Raw genomic sequence first — 19,373 nt, forward strand, 5'->3', positions numbered from 1 at the left:
AGTTATTGCAAGCCAAGGAGGCAGAGTCTTGCAGGTAGAGTGCCTGATCAGCGCTGAATAAATAATACAGTGGAAAGCGTTTGGGAAGTCGATGTTAAATTTTGTTCTGAATTTCTTTGTCATTCGATATTCCTGTGAGAAATATTAAGCATTTTGTTGAAACGTAGCATTACTCCTTCGGAATATAATATTCCGTAATTTAAGATAAATTTTGAACTATTAATGAATAATAAATGATGGAGTTTACTCCTACGAATATACGGGATATCAAACCGGGCATGAAATCCTTAAATGTTGTATTTATTGTACTTGAAATAGGTAAGTTTATTAGCATTCAATAAATTTGGTGCAGTAGAGGAAATAATTCGTCCATCCGTTTTTTGCTTTGTTTTCAATGTATAATAAAAACATGTAGATTTTAATGATTTAAATTAGGATTATAATGAGTAATCTAAAAGGATTATAACTGCGAAAAGGGTTGAGTACAGTGCTTAAGCAAAAGATTTTTTGTTTTGTTTTAAACTGCTCCTCTGTATAAGAAGCTGCAGCATGCATCACTGAAAAGATGCAATTAGTCGAGCAAACTTTTCTAAGTTTGAAAAAGGAGGAAATGCGGCTATGACCAAATTTTCTTTTAAGAAATTGGTGCTCATGCAGGATGAATTAAATTCCAGACATGAAATCGTGGGAAGGCAGTGACCATCAGACAGGAATTAACTGTACCAGCATCTATACACTTCCAAACCAGAGGATGAACATGTTGTGTGCATGGCTTTCATGGATCACACATCAAGAGAACTCTATTGCAAGAATTAGGATCTGTTTTACAAAAATCTGTGTCAGCACAAACCATTTAAAATTTTTAGCAGAGGAGAATCTTTACCAGGCATTTACTGCTGGGATAATGCAGTTATGTCTACAATATCATGATAGTCATATCTGAGGTTGGCGTAACTGCGGTGACCGATATCATGACCTTTCAAATATGATTTTTTTTTAAAGTAAAAATAAGTCGACGTGTACATGGTTTAGTGATATTTTAATTAAATGATAGTTATTTTGTGAATTTTATGTTTGTAGGAATTTGGTATACGTTTTAGTTGAAGTAAACGTGCATGGAAATAATTTAAATATTTGACACTAAGTATTTGTAATGTTTGCGGTATGAATTCGTTGGTGACGTTTATAATATAATAGATGATTTAGAGGTAAAAGTTTTTGGATATTTTATTTAGTTTATATGTGGAAATGTTCATATTTGGAAAGGGTATATACTTTTTCACGATCAGGTAATTTCATATATGTTCTTTTTACCGGGTTTAAAGATTCAGAAAATTGTCATGTATTTTCGTGAAATTTTTCTAATTTATGAGAAAAAAGCAGTGTACATGGATATAGTGAAGAGTGTGCGCAATGCCATTTTTGTGTAATTCTGGGATGTTTTTTTAAGTAAAAAAAAGTCGATGTGTACATGGTTTATGTGTATGTGTTATTTTGAAAAATGTGTAAGGAGTATGGTATTGTGCACTTTTTCCCAATTTTGCAGTGAATATTTGTCATGATTAAGCAGTTTTGTTAGATAAAATTTCTAGCATAAGTGTAATTCGGCTAGTAGATTGTTGGAAGAAGTGTTCATTAGATAAAAAGAAAAGAAACATGTCTTTACTTCCTGAAGACAAAATGGCGGTGGGAAAAAAAAAAATAGAGGGTTGCTGTAGGAGAGTTGGTTGCCAAATTTTCGCCAAAAAATCGCCAAGTTACCATAATCTAAAGATCAACCAATTTTATTCAGCAGAAGTTTAAACGCAAATTTAAACACACATGCCTTCGAATTTCTAAAACAGCAGGTGCCAAATACAAGGACAACATAATTGAAAAGATAATGAAAAATTAGCTAATAATTTCTTGATGTTACACACTCTTCATCTGAAATCTTAAATCCGGATCTCTTGCATCATAATAAAGATAAGAAAATTTCAATGCAATAAACATATAAAAAAGTTAGAGAAATTCTTTAAAAAAATTTCTGCTGCACATATTTTTTTCTGTTAGACGTACTGCCGTAATTTATCAGACAACTTAATATGCATTTAATTATCATACAAAAAAAAAAAAAAAAAAAAAAAAAAAAAATCTATCTCACTCAAAAGATATATTTATCCTAGTGAAGGGAACAGGTTTAATTTTACCTTGATTCACGAATAGTATTTATTTTAGTTACATTTACAAATTCAGAATAAAATAAAATTGACAAAAGCACACATTTTATTTTGCAGTAAAACGTATATCACTTCTTTTTGCCAAAATAATTGTTTATTGTACAGTGAACTAAAGTTTTCTCAGATAAGCTGGGAAAAACAAAATCACCTATGTTTACCTAAGAAGCCTGGAAAATATCAGCTGCTATAAATCATTTTAAATTAATGCAAAGAAAATTAGTTAGGTAATTATTAAGAAAATTAGTTAGAAACATAGGTGTTCTCTTGATGTGTGATCCATGAAAGCCATGCACATAACATGTTCATCCTCTGGTTTGGAAGTGTATAGATGCTGGTACAGTTAATTCCTGTCTGATGGTCACTGCCTTCCCACAATTTCATGTCTGGAATTTAATTCATCCTGCATGAGCACCAATTTCTTAAAAGAAAATTTGGTCATAGCCGCATTTCCTCCTTTTTCAAACTTAGAAAAGTTTGCTCGACTAATTGCATCTTTTCAGTGATGCATGCTGCAGCTTCTTATACAGGGGAGCAGTTGAAAACAAAACAAAAAATCTTTTGCTTAAGCACTGTACTCAACCCTTTTCACAGTGTTTCCAAAGTGGCATTATAGATGCATGCATTTGCTAACCTTTGCATATGCTAATCATTTGCTTGTCCTTTTAGATGCTTCCCTTCATGGTTTTTGCATCTGCTTTATATATTAAACTGCATGGTAATTCTTTTTTACATTTTAGATATTAATTTAATTATTTTAAGCATTTCTTAGTTTCATCTGATAATAATTGGATGATTGCCAGCATTCATTCTATAGAATGACGTCCTTTTCTAAGTGTAGTTTTGAAGCTAACAAAAATTAATGAGATTTTTGCATTTTTTTTTTTTTTTTTTTTTTTGATAAAAATATATTTTAGGGTACTCCTGAGTGATTTTTTGGCGCCATTCCTGTTTACGTCCTACAACCCTCCCCAATAAAATGGCATCCAAAGCATAATTAAAACAAAAAATATATAATCTCTATAAACTGCATTTTAAATAAAAAAAGTAAGTAACATAGGAATGGTAATACATGTTATCTACGTAACGTAATTGTATGTAATACAAAAAGGAAATAATGATTACCTTATTTAAAAATTTGTTCGGCTGATCTTTGGAATATGGTAACTGGTAGTTTGGCGACATTTTGGAGGCGATAAAGGATAAAGGGTTACTACCTAGGACTTTGGTAATAATGTGAGAAGTACTCAGTTCCGATTACGCATTATTTTGTGTGAGGGAAATGAGAGATCATGAGATTATGTCATGTGACATTAATGGATGAATTACAGTTCTTTAATAGGAAAAGGGAGGGGGGGAATTTGGAAAACTGTAGTACTATATTATTTTGTATTAAGCTTCATTGTGTGTTGTGTGAAATAGTGGAAGTGTGCGTGCCACGTAATGAAGATTCTGAAGATTAGGTAAGTTAGTATTTTTAATCATTTGAGGATATTATTTTTATGCATTGTTCTAAATGTAAGGAATAAATAAATTAATATGATATTATTGGAAAATTGTTTTTAGCAATGATTTAGTTTAAAGTAATTAGGATTGTAATCTAATTTTTATTAATTTAATGTATGTGCTTATTTATATTTTAAGTAGTGTTTTTTAATTTAATATTTTTGAGTATTTTCATGCATTTTCAAGAAATTTTTCTAATTTATGAGAAAAAAGCAGTGTACATGGATATATTGAAGAGTGTGCACAATGCCATTTTTGTGCAATTCTTTGATGTTTTTTTAAGTAAAAATAAGTCGACGTGTACATGGTTTAGTGATATTTTAATTAAATGATAGTTATTTTGTGAATTTTATGTTTGTAGGAATTTGGTATACGTTTCAGTTGAAGTAAACGTGCATGGAAGTAATTTAAATATTTGACAGTAAGTATTTGTAACCATTTGTAATGTTTGCGGTATGAATTCGTTGGTGACGTTTATAATATAATAGATAATTTAGAGGTAAAAGTTTTTGGATATTTTATTTATTTTATACGTGGAAATGTTCATCCTTGTAAAGGGTATATACTTTTTCGCGATGAGGTAATTTCATATATGTGCTTTTTACCGAGTGTAAAGATTCACAGAATTTTTTTGCATTTTCGTGCAAATTTTTGTAATTTATGAGAAAATAGCAGTGTAGATGGATAAAGTTAAGAGTGTGTGCAATGCCATTTTTGTGCAATTCTGGGATGTTTTTTTAAGTAAAAATAAGTTGACGTGTAAATGGTTTATGTGTATGTGCTATTCTGAAAAACACGCAAGGAGTTTGCGATTGTGCACTTTTTCCCAATTTTGCAGTTAATATTTGTCATGATTAAGCAGTTTTGTAACATAAAATTTCTAGCATAAGTGTAATTCGGCTAGTGGATTGTTAGAAAAAGTGTTCAGTAAATAAAAAGAAAAGAAACATGTCTTTACTTCGTGAAGACAAAATTGCGGGAAAAAAAAAAAAAAGATGGTTGCTGTAGCAGAGTTGGTCGCCAAATTTTCGCCAAAAAATCGCCAAGTTACCATAATCCAAAGATCAACCATTTGTTCCTCCGATATGTGTGACACACAAAATTCCTTAACAACATGCAAAAACTCTGTAAAATTATCTAAACTAGAATCTGTATACTGCTGTTGTCACGTAAATTCACAAAAATAAGAATCAAATTTAATTCAGTCTTGATCATTTTAGTGTTAGCTTCATACACCCGCACCCACGTAAAAATCCAAATCTGGATAATACTCAAATGACTTTCCTCAAAACATGATCTCTTTCTAATGGAACACTTTATATAGTGAGCATTTGGACCTTTCTTGTGACAAAGCCATCTGAACAATCTTTACATTTGACCATACACATTTTCATCATGCAAGCAGAATACTTGTAATGATTACTGAGTAAACCTTCATTTACACACCAGTGAATTAATGCTCTTTTTCCCATTCATTCCAAATTATACAGAAACTTTAGGTTAACCTTATCACAGGCAGCCATTTTACGGTGTACAGCACAAAATAAGCAATGTACTTCCTGCACGGCATCTAGCGCAGAAACAAGCTCTGAAAAATTCAAATCACTGCAATGATGCATTACAACTAATCACATCATAATAGTGTTTCCATAACATTCAACTATTCAGACCCTCCCAAGTCTTGCTATGCTGCCTCAACGTGGCGGGGAGGGGTGTCACTGGGCGGAACGGGCGAAGCACGTCAGGAGCATAGCTCCTGGTATACCCTCCCTAGGCGTGAAGGCCGTTCCAACATGCCCAGCTAAAGCATAGCAGGTGAAGATCCTTTAGGGGATTACCGTCTCGGTGATCAGATGTAGCAATTCTGGAGCCTCAGTGATCTCACCTCCTTTCTGCCTTCTCTCCTCTAAATTGTTTTCCTTCTCCCGTGTGGTTTCCTCTTCCGAGGTTTGGGCTCATCATAAGAAACTGGAACAGCTTTGTCCGTAGTTCTTCGAGTGGCGAGAAAACTGCCCACGTGTTTGCAGTGCATGGAGACCCATGTCACTGGAAAGGAGGGTCCTGGTAGTTTAGGGGCGAGGTACTGTCCCCAACACACTACTTTGTCCTTTGCTTCAATTAAAGGGAGGCATCTTGTCATCCTCATGGGTGTCAATTGGCTGGTCAGTAGTCCTTGTGTCAGTGGCTTGGGGACAAGCTCTCGGGAGTACCTGCTTTTGGGAAAGCTGACTGCGGGACTTCAGTTTGCGTATAGGTCCGGCTAGCTCTGGCGTAGGAATCTGCGTCCCCTTGTTGGGCTCCATGGTGGGTGGGGCAGTTGGACCCGAATCTTCTCCATTTAAATATGAATGCTATGATACCTTCCTGCTCCTACAATGTACCTGATACTCCGATTGTGACCAAAAGACTAAGAAGCGACATAGAAAGCTCTGTATCAGATGTACTTTGTCCACGTTTCTTAATTATAAGCAGTTCTGAAGAATTGAAAAAAATGTCACCCTTTCTAATAAACAAACATCTTTTGTCTTCTGTAGAACTGAACAATATTAAGAGACTTTGGTCTGGAGACTTTTTAATATAAACTGTGTCTGGAAAGCAGTCTAATAGTCTTTTGAAACTAACTAAATTAGTGCAAGCAAACATTCCAGTTAAACCACATAACACTCTAAATTCGTCCTGAGGAGTAATCTCTGAAATAAACTTATTGTCAGTAACTGAAGAGGAATTTGTTAAAGAGTTGGCAGATCAAAACGTGTGTGGTGCTTGTAGGATCAAAATACGGAAAGAAGGTCAACTCATTCCCACTAAACATGTCATAATTACTTTCAAGTCTCCTAACCTGCTTAAAAACGTCAAATCTGGATACCTAAACTGTGCAGTCAGGCCATATATACCGAATTCAATGCATCAGTGCTTTGTAAAGGGAAAGATCTCTTGTCGTGGTAGCCTCACATGCGCTTGATATTTCATCGTAAGCCATGCTAGTGAAGGCTACTCTGCCTCCCCTTGTGTATAAACTGTAAAGACGAGCATCCAGCTTTTTCAAGATCATGTCCAAAATGGCAAACAGAAAAACAAATTCAAAGCATTAAAGTTACACAAAAGATATCATTTGCAGAAGCCAAAAGACTTGTTCTTTCTAATCAGCCAAGACCTAATAAATCTTATGCATGTGCAACAAAATCATTCAGATCAATATCAATGCAAACCACAATAACCGCACAGAAAAAAGAACTTGCAATGACAGAAGATCCTAGAAACGAAAAATCAGGGGAAAAAACCTGAAAGTAGTACACCGGTGACTGCGCCCAAAGGAAAACAGGATGACCAACAGAACAAACATAGTGATGGTATCAAAGAGAAAAATAAGCAAAACCCAGGACCCCCAGTCAAAGTTCTATTGCAAGCATGAGTTCAGGACATCTCAGACGAAATGGATGTTGAAGAAGGGTTGTCCCTTCCGAAACACCTTTTGCCTCGAAAGTCAAAACAACAACACCGCCAAAACAAGCATTCATAACAGATACATTTATTTCGGGGAAATGCTGGGGTTTTCGTCAAAACCTGGATAATATCGAGGATTTAATCAACATGTATAAACCTGCCTTGCACTTCAGGAGACCTTGTTAAAACCAAGCAGACATGCTAAGATACGGAGATATACCACAGTAAGAAAGGACAACCCATCTGGGAATCGTGCCTGTGGTGGTGTGGGCCTTATCGCCTTTCACAATCACCCATACACTGCTCTCCCTTTGACGACCTCCTTTCAAGCTGTGGCGGTTCAGATTAATTTACGCTTTTCAATCTCTGTATGCACTATTTATGTACCCCCACATGAGCATGTTGATCAGTTAGAGTTGGACAGAATAATAGAGCAGCCCCAGAACCTGTTTTGCTTTTGGGTAACTTCAGTGCCCATAGTACCTTATGGGGAAATAGGGGCACTAATTCAAGGGGCCGGCAAATCGAACAATTAATGGAAGATCATTATATTTGTCTTTCATCAGCCAACTAGAACATTTCATGCAATTGATCTGGTTTTTTGTTCTCCATCTCTACTAGCTTTCTGCTCTTTCAATGTAGGGGAGAATCTCTACGATAGTGACCACTTCCCAGTCATTGAAAATATTACAGGAAAATCAAAGATCTCAAGACAGCCATGCTTATTTTACGATAAAGCTGATTGGGATCTTTTTGCATCTTGTGCTGTGCTGACTGAAGAAATGGTAAACGATACGGACATTAATACAGCAGTAAAAATGATCTCTGATACTATTTTACAAGTAGCCGAACTCTGTATTCCGAAGTCCTTGACAAAGTTCCCGAAGTTCCCTAAACCCTGAATGCTTTAGGTGATACATTTGCTGCTGTATCTGGCAGTAGCAATTACTCAAAAGAGTTTCTGTCCATAAAGATGGCCTTGGAAAGGATTTAATCGACTTTTCCCATCCTAATGCAGAATCTTATAATAAAGATCTCACCGTGTTTGAATTAAGAAGTGTAATATCTTGCACTGATAGGACTTGCCCTGGTCTTGATGGCTTAAGTTATTTGATGATAAAGCACCTGCCCTATGAATCTCTAGTGCTCTTTAAAATACGATATGGAAGAAACAAATTTTTCCAACTGCCTGGTGCAGAACCTTTGTTATCCCTATAGTAAAACCTGGCAAGGACCCGAAAAATCCTTTAAATTATCGCCCCATTGCGCAAACTAGTTGCCTTAGCAAGGTCATGGAAAAAAGGGTAAATCACCGTCTCACCTACTATCTGGAGATTATCGCCTTACCTAAGTGGTTTCCATAAGGGAAGATCTTCACTTGATAATGCCTTGTTTTTAGAAATCGCAGTACGCAATGCATTTGTGAAAAGAAAGCATGTGGTTTCAATCTTCTTTGGCATGGAAAAGGTTTTGATAGAACTTGGCAGCATGGAATTCTTCATTACCTTTATAGCACTGGATTACCCATCTTCATTCAAAACTTTCTGAAGAACCACCTTTTTTAAGTTAAGATTGGATCGCTGCGTTCTCAAGTATTTGTACAACAAGAAGGTGTACTCCAAGGTTCAGTACTCAGTGTCACTCTTTTCAGCCTGAAAATTAATTCCATTTTAAGAGAACTTCCTCCCACAGTGCATGGTTCCCTGTATGTTGATGATCTATTGTCAAGTCAAGATATGAGATACATTGAGAGACAACTACAAATTGCTCTAAATAGAATCATAAAGTGGTCCAACAACAATGGTTTTAACCGCTTCCCTTACAAATTTTTTTGAAAAAAAATTGCAAAAAATCACATTTTTTTATTTTATTATTAAATACAACAAAACGAAACAAATCAAAATATGTAGGTTTTAAGTTGAATTTTAAATTTTTTGAAGGTGTAAAAGCATTTATTTTTAATATTAGTTTACTATCCCGAGTTATCTCGGGCAAACGAAAAAAATTTAAATCAACGTATATTATACAATAGGGAAACACGCGACCAGTCCCTCCAAAAGAACCGCGCAACCAACAAAATTTGGCAAACTGCCAATCAAAGCTAAATATTTTCTTTCATTTCCTCCAAACCGAGTAAAACCGGGATAAAAGAAATCGTACTAACAAATTCTGCTTCGCCCGAGTTTTCTCGGGATAGTAATTAACTGCAATATATACGAACCCGAGATAACTCGGGATAATCAGGCAAGCGGTTAAGTTTTCTAGCCAGATGACAGTCTGCGTGCACTTCTGTCGCAAAAGAAATCTGCATCTTGACAGCTCTTTGATCCGTGTTGAGCCAGAAGCAAAATTCTTAGGAGTTATATTTGACAGAAAGCTCACTTTCTTTCTGCATATCTTAAATCTAAAGAAAAAATGTGCTAAAGCTCTCAACATACTGAAAGTCTTGGCCAATACTTGACTTCGGCAGTGTTATCTATGGATCAGCAAGACCTTCTGTGCTACTGAAATTGGATCCAAATTGGAGCAAATTTTAAAATTGTTTAAACCAGTTTTATTTATCACAGAATACTTACTTTTATTTGAGCATTTAAATAACATATATTTTGTGTCTTTTTTTACACAGTTTGTTTGTGCATCAAGCACTACGGATTTGCTGTGAAGCCTTCAGAACATCTCCAGTCCAAAGTTTATATGCCATCTGTTTTGAACCATCTCTGGAATTCAGACGCAAGCAGTTGTCCATTGATCTTCATTATAAAGAAATGTTACAGGTTGAACATCCTGTCCGACTCATGACATCTGATCAGTACTGGTGTCTTTACCAAGCACATCCTTCATGTATCCCACCTTTTGATCTTCGCATTCACTCACTCCTTGAAGAATTCAACCTAAATGATCTGCATCCCAAAAGCTTTGACCTTTTTGGTATTGCTCCCTGGCAAGAAGTGAATATTCACCTACTTAACATTTTTGGAGAACTAAAGAACAGTACCAATGATGCCCAATATCAACAAATTTTCCTAGAGCATAGAAGCAGTCATTCTAACTACAAAGCAATTTTTACTGATGGCTCGAAGAATCATGATCATGTCGGAACAGCTTTTGTTTGTGATAAAGAAATAAAGAGTAGTAAACTTCATAAGGCTGCATCTGTCTGTGAAAACTTTTGCCATTTTGAATTCCTTAATCTGTATCTTCAGGCAGAATAGCAGAAAGTTCATCATCTACTCTGACTGTTTGTGATAAAGAAATAAAGAGTAGTAAACTTCATAAGGCTGCATCTGTCTGTGAAAACTTTTGCCATTTTGAATTCCTTAATCTGTATCTTCAGGCAGAATAGCAGAAAGTTCATCATCTACTACTGAGTGCTCTTGAATCAATAAATACCAGCCAGCCTTTCATCTTAGAAATTTTAAAGGCACACCTCTGTTTGAGAAATGCAGGTATATTGCGTACTGCTGGATGCCTGGAGATGCTGGCATCAAAGGCAATGAACTCGCTGATATCACAGCAAAATCTGCTGATATTACCTCTGAAAATGATGTCCATTTTACAGACATACGGAATTACATCAGAACAAAGATCTTGTCCAGGTTGCAAGAACTCTGGAAATGCCAAACTCTGAACAAATTAAGGCAGGTAAAAACCCAATTTGGAGCATTGGGAGTCGAGAGGGAATCAAAAGGAGGATGTATTACTGACTCGCCTAAGAATTGGTCATTGCAGACTGACACATCAGTATCTCTTGAAAATAGATAATGAGCCTATTTGTGTCACTTGCGATGTTTCCATTTCAGTCAATCACATTTTAACCTGCTGTCCTGCTTTTAGTCAGAAACGTGAATTTTTTTGTTTAACTCTATGAATGTTAACTTAACAGATCTCATTGTAAGAAACCCTCACATCAACCTCATAAGATTTTTAAAAGACTTACCATATGATTTGAACTACATTTTATCCTGCTCTACCTGTTGCTAGACCATTTCTCAGTCATTTCTTCATGCCTTCATCAGCATTACAGGTTCATTTCAACAATTCATCTGATACAGTGTGTTTGTGCATTTTGGATTTTAAACACCATTCGTCTGGCACATAGCCTTCAAGGTTTTGTTCCATTAAAAGTCAACCTTACTCAGGCTACCATAAATGAAACAACTTATCGATAATCCAAGGGTACCCTAAAATATAGACTAACCTTCTTCTTCTTTTTTTTTTAATAGATTCCAATTTATGAACTGTTGATTTTATTATTTTAACTGTAGGAGTTTGTAAAATTGAGAGTCTACAGAATGTTGGTGTGTAGCAATAAAATGTATTTATAAAAATTTTCAAAATTCTTTTAGTCTCTTTAGATATAAGCTATAATCATGTTGAGAAAACTAAAAGCATATTTTTCTCTATTTTATGTTCTAAAATTTGTTTAAAATACTTTTTATGTAAATTATTTACAGATAATGCATTAACTCTCTAAGTGGCATAGTATTTTATGTCATGAAAACCTGCATTTAATAGCTGGATTTTTGTAATTATTTTAGGGTGTACTTTCAGAAACTTACATTCATTAAGATAATATTTACATTAATAAAGAAAGCAAAATATCTTGAATTATAAGCTAAAAATGCCAAAACAAAAAATCTGATGACCGCATAAAGCTGGTCATGGTGCTCAGAGGGTTAATTGCTTGGAGAAGTCTGTAAATTTTATTCATAAATTGAATTAAATTGTGTAGAAAAACAATTGATGTGATTTTATTATCTATATGTTATAGCAAATTTTAAAATTGTTTAAACCAGTTTTATTTGTCACAGAATACGTACTTTTATTTGAGCATTTAAATAACATATGTTTTGTCTCTCTTTTTAGGAAGGCCAAATATGACAAAAGATGGTCATGAAGTTAGAACGTGCAAAGTGGCTGATAGAACAGCTAGTATTAATTTATCTGTTTGGGATGAACCGGGTCTTTATGTACAACAAGGAGATATTTGTAGGCTTAGCAAAGGGTAAGTTTTGTTTCTAAATATATTTAGTGTGTTCAGTGGCTTATGTTTGTTTTTGGACACACGTTTTTCAATTGTATTTGCAAATATCAGTTACTATATTTAAATTAAAAGTAATGCTAGGCAATGTATAAATAATAAAAAAATTAGATGTAATAATTCAATACTAACACTAAAAAATAATCACATTTCTTTAAAATTATTTAGTTTCAGTATATTTTGATGTTATAAAAATTTTTGGTACACTTCTGTTATTGGGGAGGATTGGATTCAGAAATAGGTATATGTGTGTATGTATGTGCATGCATACTTACATTTCTGAATAGTGTCCCGATAACAGAAGAGTACCAAATTTTTATACTATATTGTAAGTATATCAAAGAGTTAAGCATCACTTGGTACAGTATAATAGAACTTTAAGTAAATATGAAAATGTTAGTCATAATGTTTCTAATAAACACATTAATTATAAACTAATTCTTTTCTAATAAAACATTCATTAACAAAGTTCTAAAATAAAACTGAGGATTATTTACTTTACTTTGATTTATAATTAATAGATTTGCAAAAGTGTTTTAAAAGCAATTTTTGAGAATCAAATAAAGATCGGCATAATGTGTTGCAACTTTAAAAAAACTATTTTACATAAATAATATTGAATCTAAATTATATTCTTTCATAATGATGCATAATGCTTTTTTCAATTATCAATAAAAGAGATCAGTTTGTTCTTTCTGAAAATAAAATTCAGTATCATTTATTAAAATAGAAATACTGATTTATGCCAGTAAAATGGCTTCTATCTGAAAATAAAATAAGCCAAGAAATTGTACTATCTTATGGAAGAGGATCCTCACCTAATTAAGTTCCCATGTTCAAAAGAATTGCCAGATTGATAAAAGATGGTCTTCTCTTCACACCTTCCCAGAACTCCACTCCCACTAGAAAATATATGTAATAGTACAAAAGAGTCACCATTACATATTGTCTAGAAAAATGTCTGCGTGAATTTTTCGTATTTTTATCAAGGGAAAAAAATTCTGCTTTTATTTATTTATTTAAAGTGTGCATAATGTTGATGCTGCACAGAAATGCAAAAGTTAAAAATTTTTTAAGCAAATATAAATATAAATTAACTTTTTTATGGGTAAACTATTTTTTTACGTGTATTAATATGATATATGTTACAAAAGAATCTTTTCTTTGAGTCATTTTCAGAGTTTGTCTTATATTTATTATTTCAGACTTTGTCTTAAATGCATAGCATGGAAGATTTCCTTCTTCATAAAACCTTCCTTCTTCATACTTAGTAATCTGATATGGCTGTTAGTTTATTATATGTGACATTTTCAGAAAAACTAAAAATTATTTATTGGTCCTAACCAATATGTTTTCCATCATGAAATAATCTCTCTCAACCACTTTCTTATGAATAAAAATATTTATATTAGTCTGGCTCAACACTGTTGTCAAATGAATTTAATTATTCTTGTTCAGTGTTATTAAGTGTAAGTTCAGTGTCATAATAATGTATTCATAAGGCTCATGATGCCTGCTTTAGTATTTAACCTTTTTCAAAATATGTATTCATTTCAAATTTAGTCACATATATTAAACTATTTTTACTTTTTCAAAAAATGGTTAAGAACATTTAAGAAAAAAAGTTTTGAAATTAATAAATTTCAAACTCATAAAATATAATCTAATTAATTCTCATTTTTTTTTTTTTTACTTTATTATAATGATATAAAAATTCTTAAAGAAGAAATGTATATTTTCTGTGTTATTTTTGATATCAGACGTGTTTATGAGTGGCTATTTTTCCCCTGCAATACATTAGAAAATATTTTCGTTGCATTAAAGTTCAAAAAATAATTTTAAATATTAAATATTCCATTTTTCCTCTTCCTAGTTATGCTTCTATATGGAAAGGTTGTCTTACCTTGTATACAGGTAAAGGAGGTGAAATACAGAAAATAGGAGAGTGAGTTATTTTATATACATATATATTTTTATTGCAGTTTGTAAATATCTCATCCCAAGTAGAGTTGTTTTTGTAATTATTCTAAAAATACATTATTAATTTTGATTAAATAAAAATCATATATATTTGATATTTAATATTTTGTTTGTACATTTTAAGGCATAATACAGTTACAGATATGTATTGCTGTAAGTAAGATTGTAAATTTCAAAAATTTACTAGTTTTGTTATATCACCAAGAAATGTATACTTTATACACAGGTTTCAGGTAAAAATTTTTGTAGACTTTCATATAGAAAACCATTTGCTTTCATTCCTCTGTCCTTGGCATTTTGGATGATTGCGCATGCTGAATGCTGTGTGAAAAAATTTTTAAAACTATGAATTTAGTTCTGGTTTACAAAGCATAATTCATCTTTCATAAAATGGTGAAACTGTTGATATGTTTTTAATATATTTATAGAAATTGATTCAGATTTTGTATTTGCTGGGGTGAATGCTTAAATTGTGGTTGACGAAGAATGTATGTTCATTGTTAATTGGTTTTGAAAATAGAATGATTCTTAAAGTGTTCATTCTTGAAGTGTATCACATTTGGTTTCTGTTACCTCACTTTTATTTTTGATATTCATGAGATTTGTTGATTTCTTTAGAATGATGAAATTTCCACCAAGTTTTATATAAATTTCATCTGTCAAACTGTTCCCAAGTAATATCATTCTTCCTATTTACGTGTACTCTCAAACTGTATTAACAAAAAATATTTGTACTCTTTATGTAAATCATTCAGAAATGGATGTGAACATAATTATTATGTTCACAAAAATATTTGTGTTCTTAATCAGAATTTTGTTTTGGATAATCATCTGTAATAATATCAAAGGCTTCACTGTAATGTGAAGAGAAATATTTCCAACTATTGTGATTTTTGTATCATTTTAAGGAGAGCTGTGATGCTATGTCAGAACCTTTCTAAAAATGATTGTGATGCTTATGTCAGTGCTTTTTAAAAGTATATTGGCACAAAGCTCTAATTAATCATAGCTCTAAATTGTAGGAGAAGTAATGAAATTAACAATCTGAATGTATGCATTTCTGGCCTGTAAATTTAAAGGAAAAAGAAGGAAAAAAAAAAATTACTTGACTGGAAAGTAGACTGATATTCAGTCAGTTTTTCATTTTGTTTATGTTATATGTATATTTGAAATGAATATGTTTTTGTAAGAATATAGTTCTATTTTGTTGAAAAAAAATTTTTAATGCTTTTTAAGCAATTGTGAGAAGTAAAAAAAAAATAATAATTACATTTGTATGTAATGTGCATGATTTAAAAAATTCATATGTGTTTAGAAAGAAAAGTTAAAATGAAAAAAACTGTACATAAATCAAAAGATATACAATTTTTAACTTGTTCATAATTTATAAAAGAATGTACAAAATTATGTTCTTACGCTTGTGGTTCTGTAATATCAGAATTAAAAAAAAAAAAAAAAAAAACTAAATTATACAAACATTAAATTGTGAAAATATGTATTATTTACATCTGTATGTATCATTTTATTTTTGTTTTGCAGTGCATAAGTTTCATGTATTTCTTTATTATGATAAAATTTTTACTAAGAATTGTGTCGCTTTAAGTTATTACTTCACTTACAGAACATAACAAAATGCAAAACTGTGAAGCATCTATTTAAAAGAATCAAAATAATAAAATGGCATATGTTTTTTAATATTGTGTTTATATGGAAAAAAATTAAAATCAGTATACATTAAAAAAATAAAATAAAATAAAAAGCATTTACACAACTTTCTGTTGATTACTTTTTAGAAATTTGAAATTTGACACCTCTTATTTTGAGTTATATAAAAATGTTTCGTCATATCATGTAACTTATATAACTTTTACATGTAGTCTTTGAAGGATATTAGAAATGAATTATTGTTATAATAAATATACGGTTTTATACTTTCATATACAAACAAGATCTAATGTACATTTATTTTATCTTTGTTTCATTAAGATGTTCATTTAAAATGTATAAGAAAAAGATTGCTATTCATTACAAAACTAAAACATAAACAGAACTGTGCACATGGCTTGAAGTCTGATGCGTCTAAGGCAGTGTCATATCTTTTGACACGAGCTTATCTGTATTTTTCTCTTCCCTCATAGCTGAGAATTCCTGAAAGGGATGAAAAAGTGGAGGTGCCTGGTGCCACCATAAGTCCCTTTCATGTGGAAAAGGTGCGTTCTTTTCATGTAGCATGTAGAATTATTTATAAAATTATACACCATATATTGTTAAAAAAAATATTTGCTTTTTTACTGCTATCAGGTTCTAATTGTATGATGCCTTAAAGAAAGCAGATCTTTGAAGATATGTCAAGATTCCATACAAAGTTAATATGGCGTAATGTATTGTGTGTGTAACGAAGCCAAAAATAAAATCAGTGTCATATACTGAGACTGAAATGTATCTTGCATCGAACTGAAATAATAACTGTATTTATAAGAAGGCAAAGAGCTAATTGAATTCAATCAGATGTTTACTTACGTTTAAATGTTATGAATTTTTATAAAAGAATAATTGCCGTGCAAATTGTGCTAGACCATAGAATTCATTTTATTTTATGTAAAGTTTTGTAACATAAATTGAAGACATTGTTGAGAGAGAGAGGGGGGGTGGGAACTTTTATCAATACTTTTGTCAGATTTTAAGGAGCACATTTACAGATTGTGACAATAAAAAACTTTTTTTTGTTTAGAGCTGAGACAAAATGTGCTATGGTAGCATTTTTAGAAGTTTTGGAAAAAAAAAAGTAAGCGACTCTTAATAGAATTATAGATATGCATATCTGCACTTTTGTAATGGTATACATTGAAGGTTCTAGCTCTTAGAATAAGCCTGCACTGTTGATGAATAGTGTACTGTAATTTAAATATATTTGTATGCAACCTTTCACAAAATGTGTTTTATTAAAGGTATAAAGAATTCTTAAAGATTGGATCATAACTAGGTTGTTAGATTGCTTTATTGAAAACTTGTTTTATTGAAAACAAAGTTGTTAATTAATGTTTTAAAGAATGAATAAAATTCTTGTATTGGAAATGTGTGAATTGAATATATGTATGTGAAACTGATAATCAAAAAGTCCAAAAAAAAATTTTTTTTTTACATAATTAATTTTGTATGAAGTGATAAGCATGTCTCAACTTTTGCTAGTTTCTTATTTATTTGACTGATTTGTGGCATGCTATAGGATGTTTTTCCATCTTGTGCGTTAAAATATGAAAGTTTTCTGTTTGGAGAAACCTAAGAGACAGACTTGTTCATTTGTTTTTAAAAGTATAAATGTTTTAAAGACACTATGGAGAAAAGTAATTGCATTTTCCAGTTTTATGTAATTGAAATAACAAATATGTTACAGCACACATAATTTCTCTCTGTTCTTCTGAGTGAAATATTTGTAAAAACTGCTCATTTCCTACTTTCTCTTAACATTTTTAGTAGTTTCTAGTACATTATTTTCCCTTTTTTGTTGCCAAAAAGAGAGGGAGAAAGAAAAAGACATTTTGAATTACAATATTAGCTTATCTGATGCCATGACTATTGTATGTATGCATTTGGTTACTTAGAACAATAAAATATTTCAGCAATATGTAAAAGATACCCTGATGTAAGAAGAGTGGAAAATATTGTGCACTTTATATTTAGATTGAATTAGCTGTCTAATTTTTTACCTGTATGATTAGTTTCATATTGATGCTTTCATTAAACACATACGTGGGTTGGGGCAAAAGTCATGGCAACTATTTTTTTCTTGTCGATATGTGAACGGATCACAAAACTTATATGTTTCGTGTGGAAGTTCTGCAGGCATAGTGTGTATGCAGAACAACAGATAGCTCTGTGGTAGCGAGGGCTCTGAAATCAGTCAGTTGGTGAGTGCCATGCGAGATGCAAGTAACCCGTGTTGAGCAGCGCGCTTCCATCAAAATAGCCGTTCTCCGAGGCAGAAATGTGATGGAATGTCACAGTGAATTAGTAGAAGCCCTTGGGAATAATGCCCTACCATATTGAACAGTAGCACGGTGGGTAGGAAAGTTTCAGCAAGGACGTGTGTCAACCAGTGATGAGCAACGTTCGGGACGCCCGGTGAGTGTGCGGACCGACTTGGCACGTGCCGTCATCGAGCACCTCATGGATGAAGACAGAGGATGGACATTACTGAAGTTAGAGAGGGCAAGTGGCATCGAGAAACGCACCGTTCACAGGATATTGCATAATGAGCTAGTGTCAGAATCCTTCCCCAGTCAAATTGATGGTGATTGTCGCGTATGACATCAGGGGTGTCATTGTTTGTCACTTTGTTCCTTATGGCAGAACAGTGACCTCACAGTACTACAGGGACTTCCTGGTGCGACAGATATGACGTGGCGTTCGGGATAAATATCCGGATCTTATGGACAGTGCAATAATTCTGCAAGACCACATAAAGCAGAGTGTATGCGGCAGCTACTCCGACGTTGGGGATGGGAAGAATTGGAACCTACTCTCCTGATCTTTCGTCCTGTGACTTTGATCTCATTCCCAAGATTAAGGTACCAATACGTGGTAGGCGGTTTGCAACACGAGTGGAAATTGCTAATGCTGTGTGGCAACAGATGACCTGATTCACACATGGTGCGGCAAATGCTGAGGCTAATGGTATTCAGCACCTCCCACATCGTTGGCAGTGTGTGGTGACAGTAGCAGGAGACTATATTGAAGGTCTTTAAGCCTAGGTTTGTCATGTCAACTTTATGTGTATTGTGTTATCATTCTTTTGCACGGTAATGGCTATATTGCCATGTATACTAACATAATAAATTTGAGTGTTACAATATTTCAGTGCTATTCATTGTCCACACATATAGTTAAGACCTTGTCCTATTGTCTGTATATGTCACATTTTCCAACCGTAATGGTATCTTCAAGAAAAAAATAGTTGCCATGACTTTTGCCCCAACCTACGTATTAATGTCAGATTTGCCTTGTTTAATAAATATGTTAAGCATCAATTTCTGATTTTATGAAAACATTTCTAAATAAAATAAATGTTTAAAAAAATCTGTTGCATCTAATTTGATTTATAAAGAGCAGGTAAATTTCTAAAAATAATTTTTTCTTTCTTTCTTTTTGAATTTTCGTTAATTTGGGTTTATTTTTCACAAGATATT

General features: G+C 32.7%; 1 protein-coding gene across 2 annotated transcripts in view; it reads left to right on the forward strand.

Moving 5' to 3' along the window:
• LOC118204082 (SOSS complex subunit B1) overlaps positions 1-19,373 on the forward strand; it is a 40,983-nt gene continuing 21,610 nt past the window's right edge. Inside the window, exons 1-4 of one of the 2 annotated variants that reach the window (XM_085815562.1) lie at positions 1-318; positions 2,886-2,934; positions 12,033-12,171; positions 14,081-14,152. In XM_085815562.1, coding sequence (XP_085671688.1) covers positions 2,886-2,934; positions 12,033-12,171; positions 14,081-14,152 — 260 coding nt within the window. In that variant the 5' untranslated portion in view covers positions 1-318. The remainder of the gene's footprint in view (positions 319-2,885; positions 2,935-12,032; positions 12,172-14,080; positions 14,153-19,373) is intronic. The other variant, XM_085815554.1, reaches the window with a different exon arrangement.

Source organism: Stegodyphus dumicola, chromosome 1, assembly GCF_044657685.1.
Source record: "Stegodyphus dumicola isolate Sdum_Otavi_A_Nest chromosome 1, ASM4465768v1".
In the NCBI taxonomy this organism is placed as follows: domain Eukaryota; kingdom Metazoa; phylum Arthropoda; class Arachnida; order Araneae; family Eresidae; genus Stegodyphus; species Stegodyphus dumicola.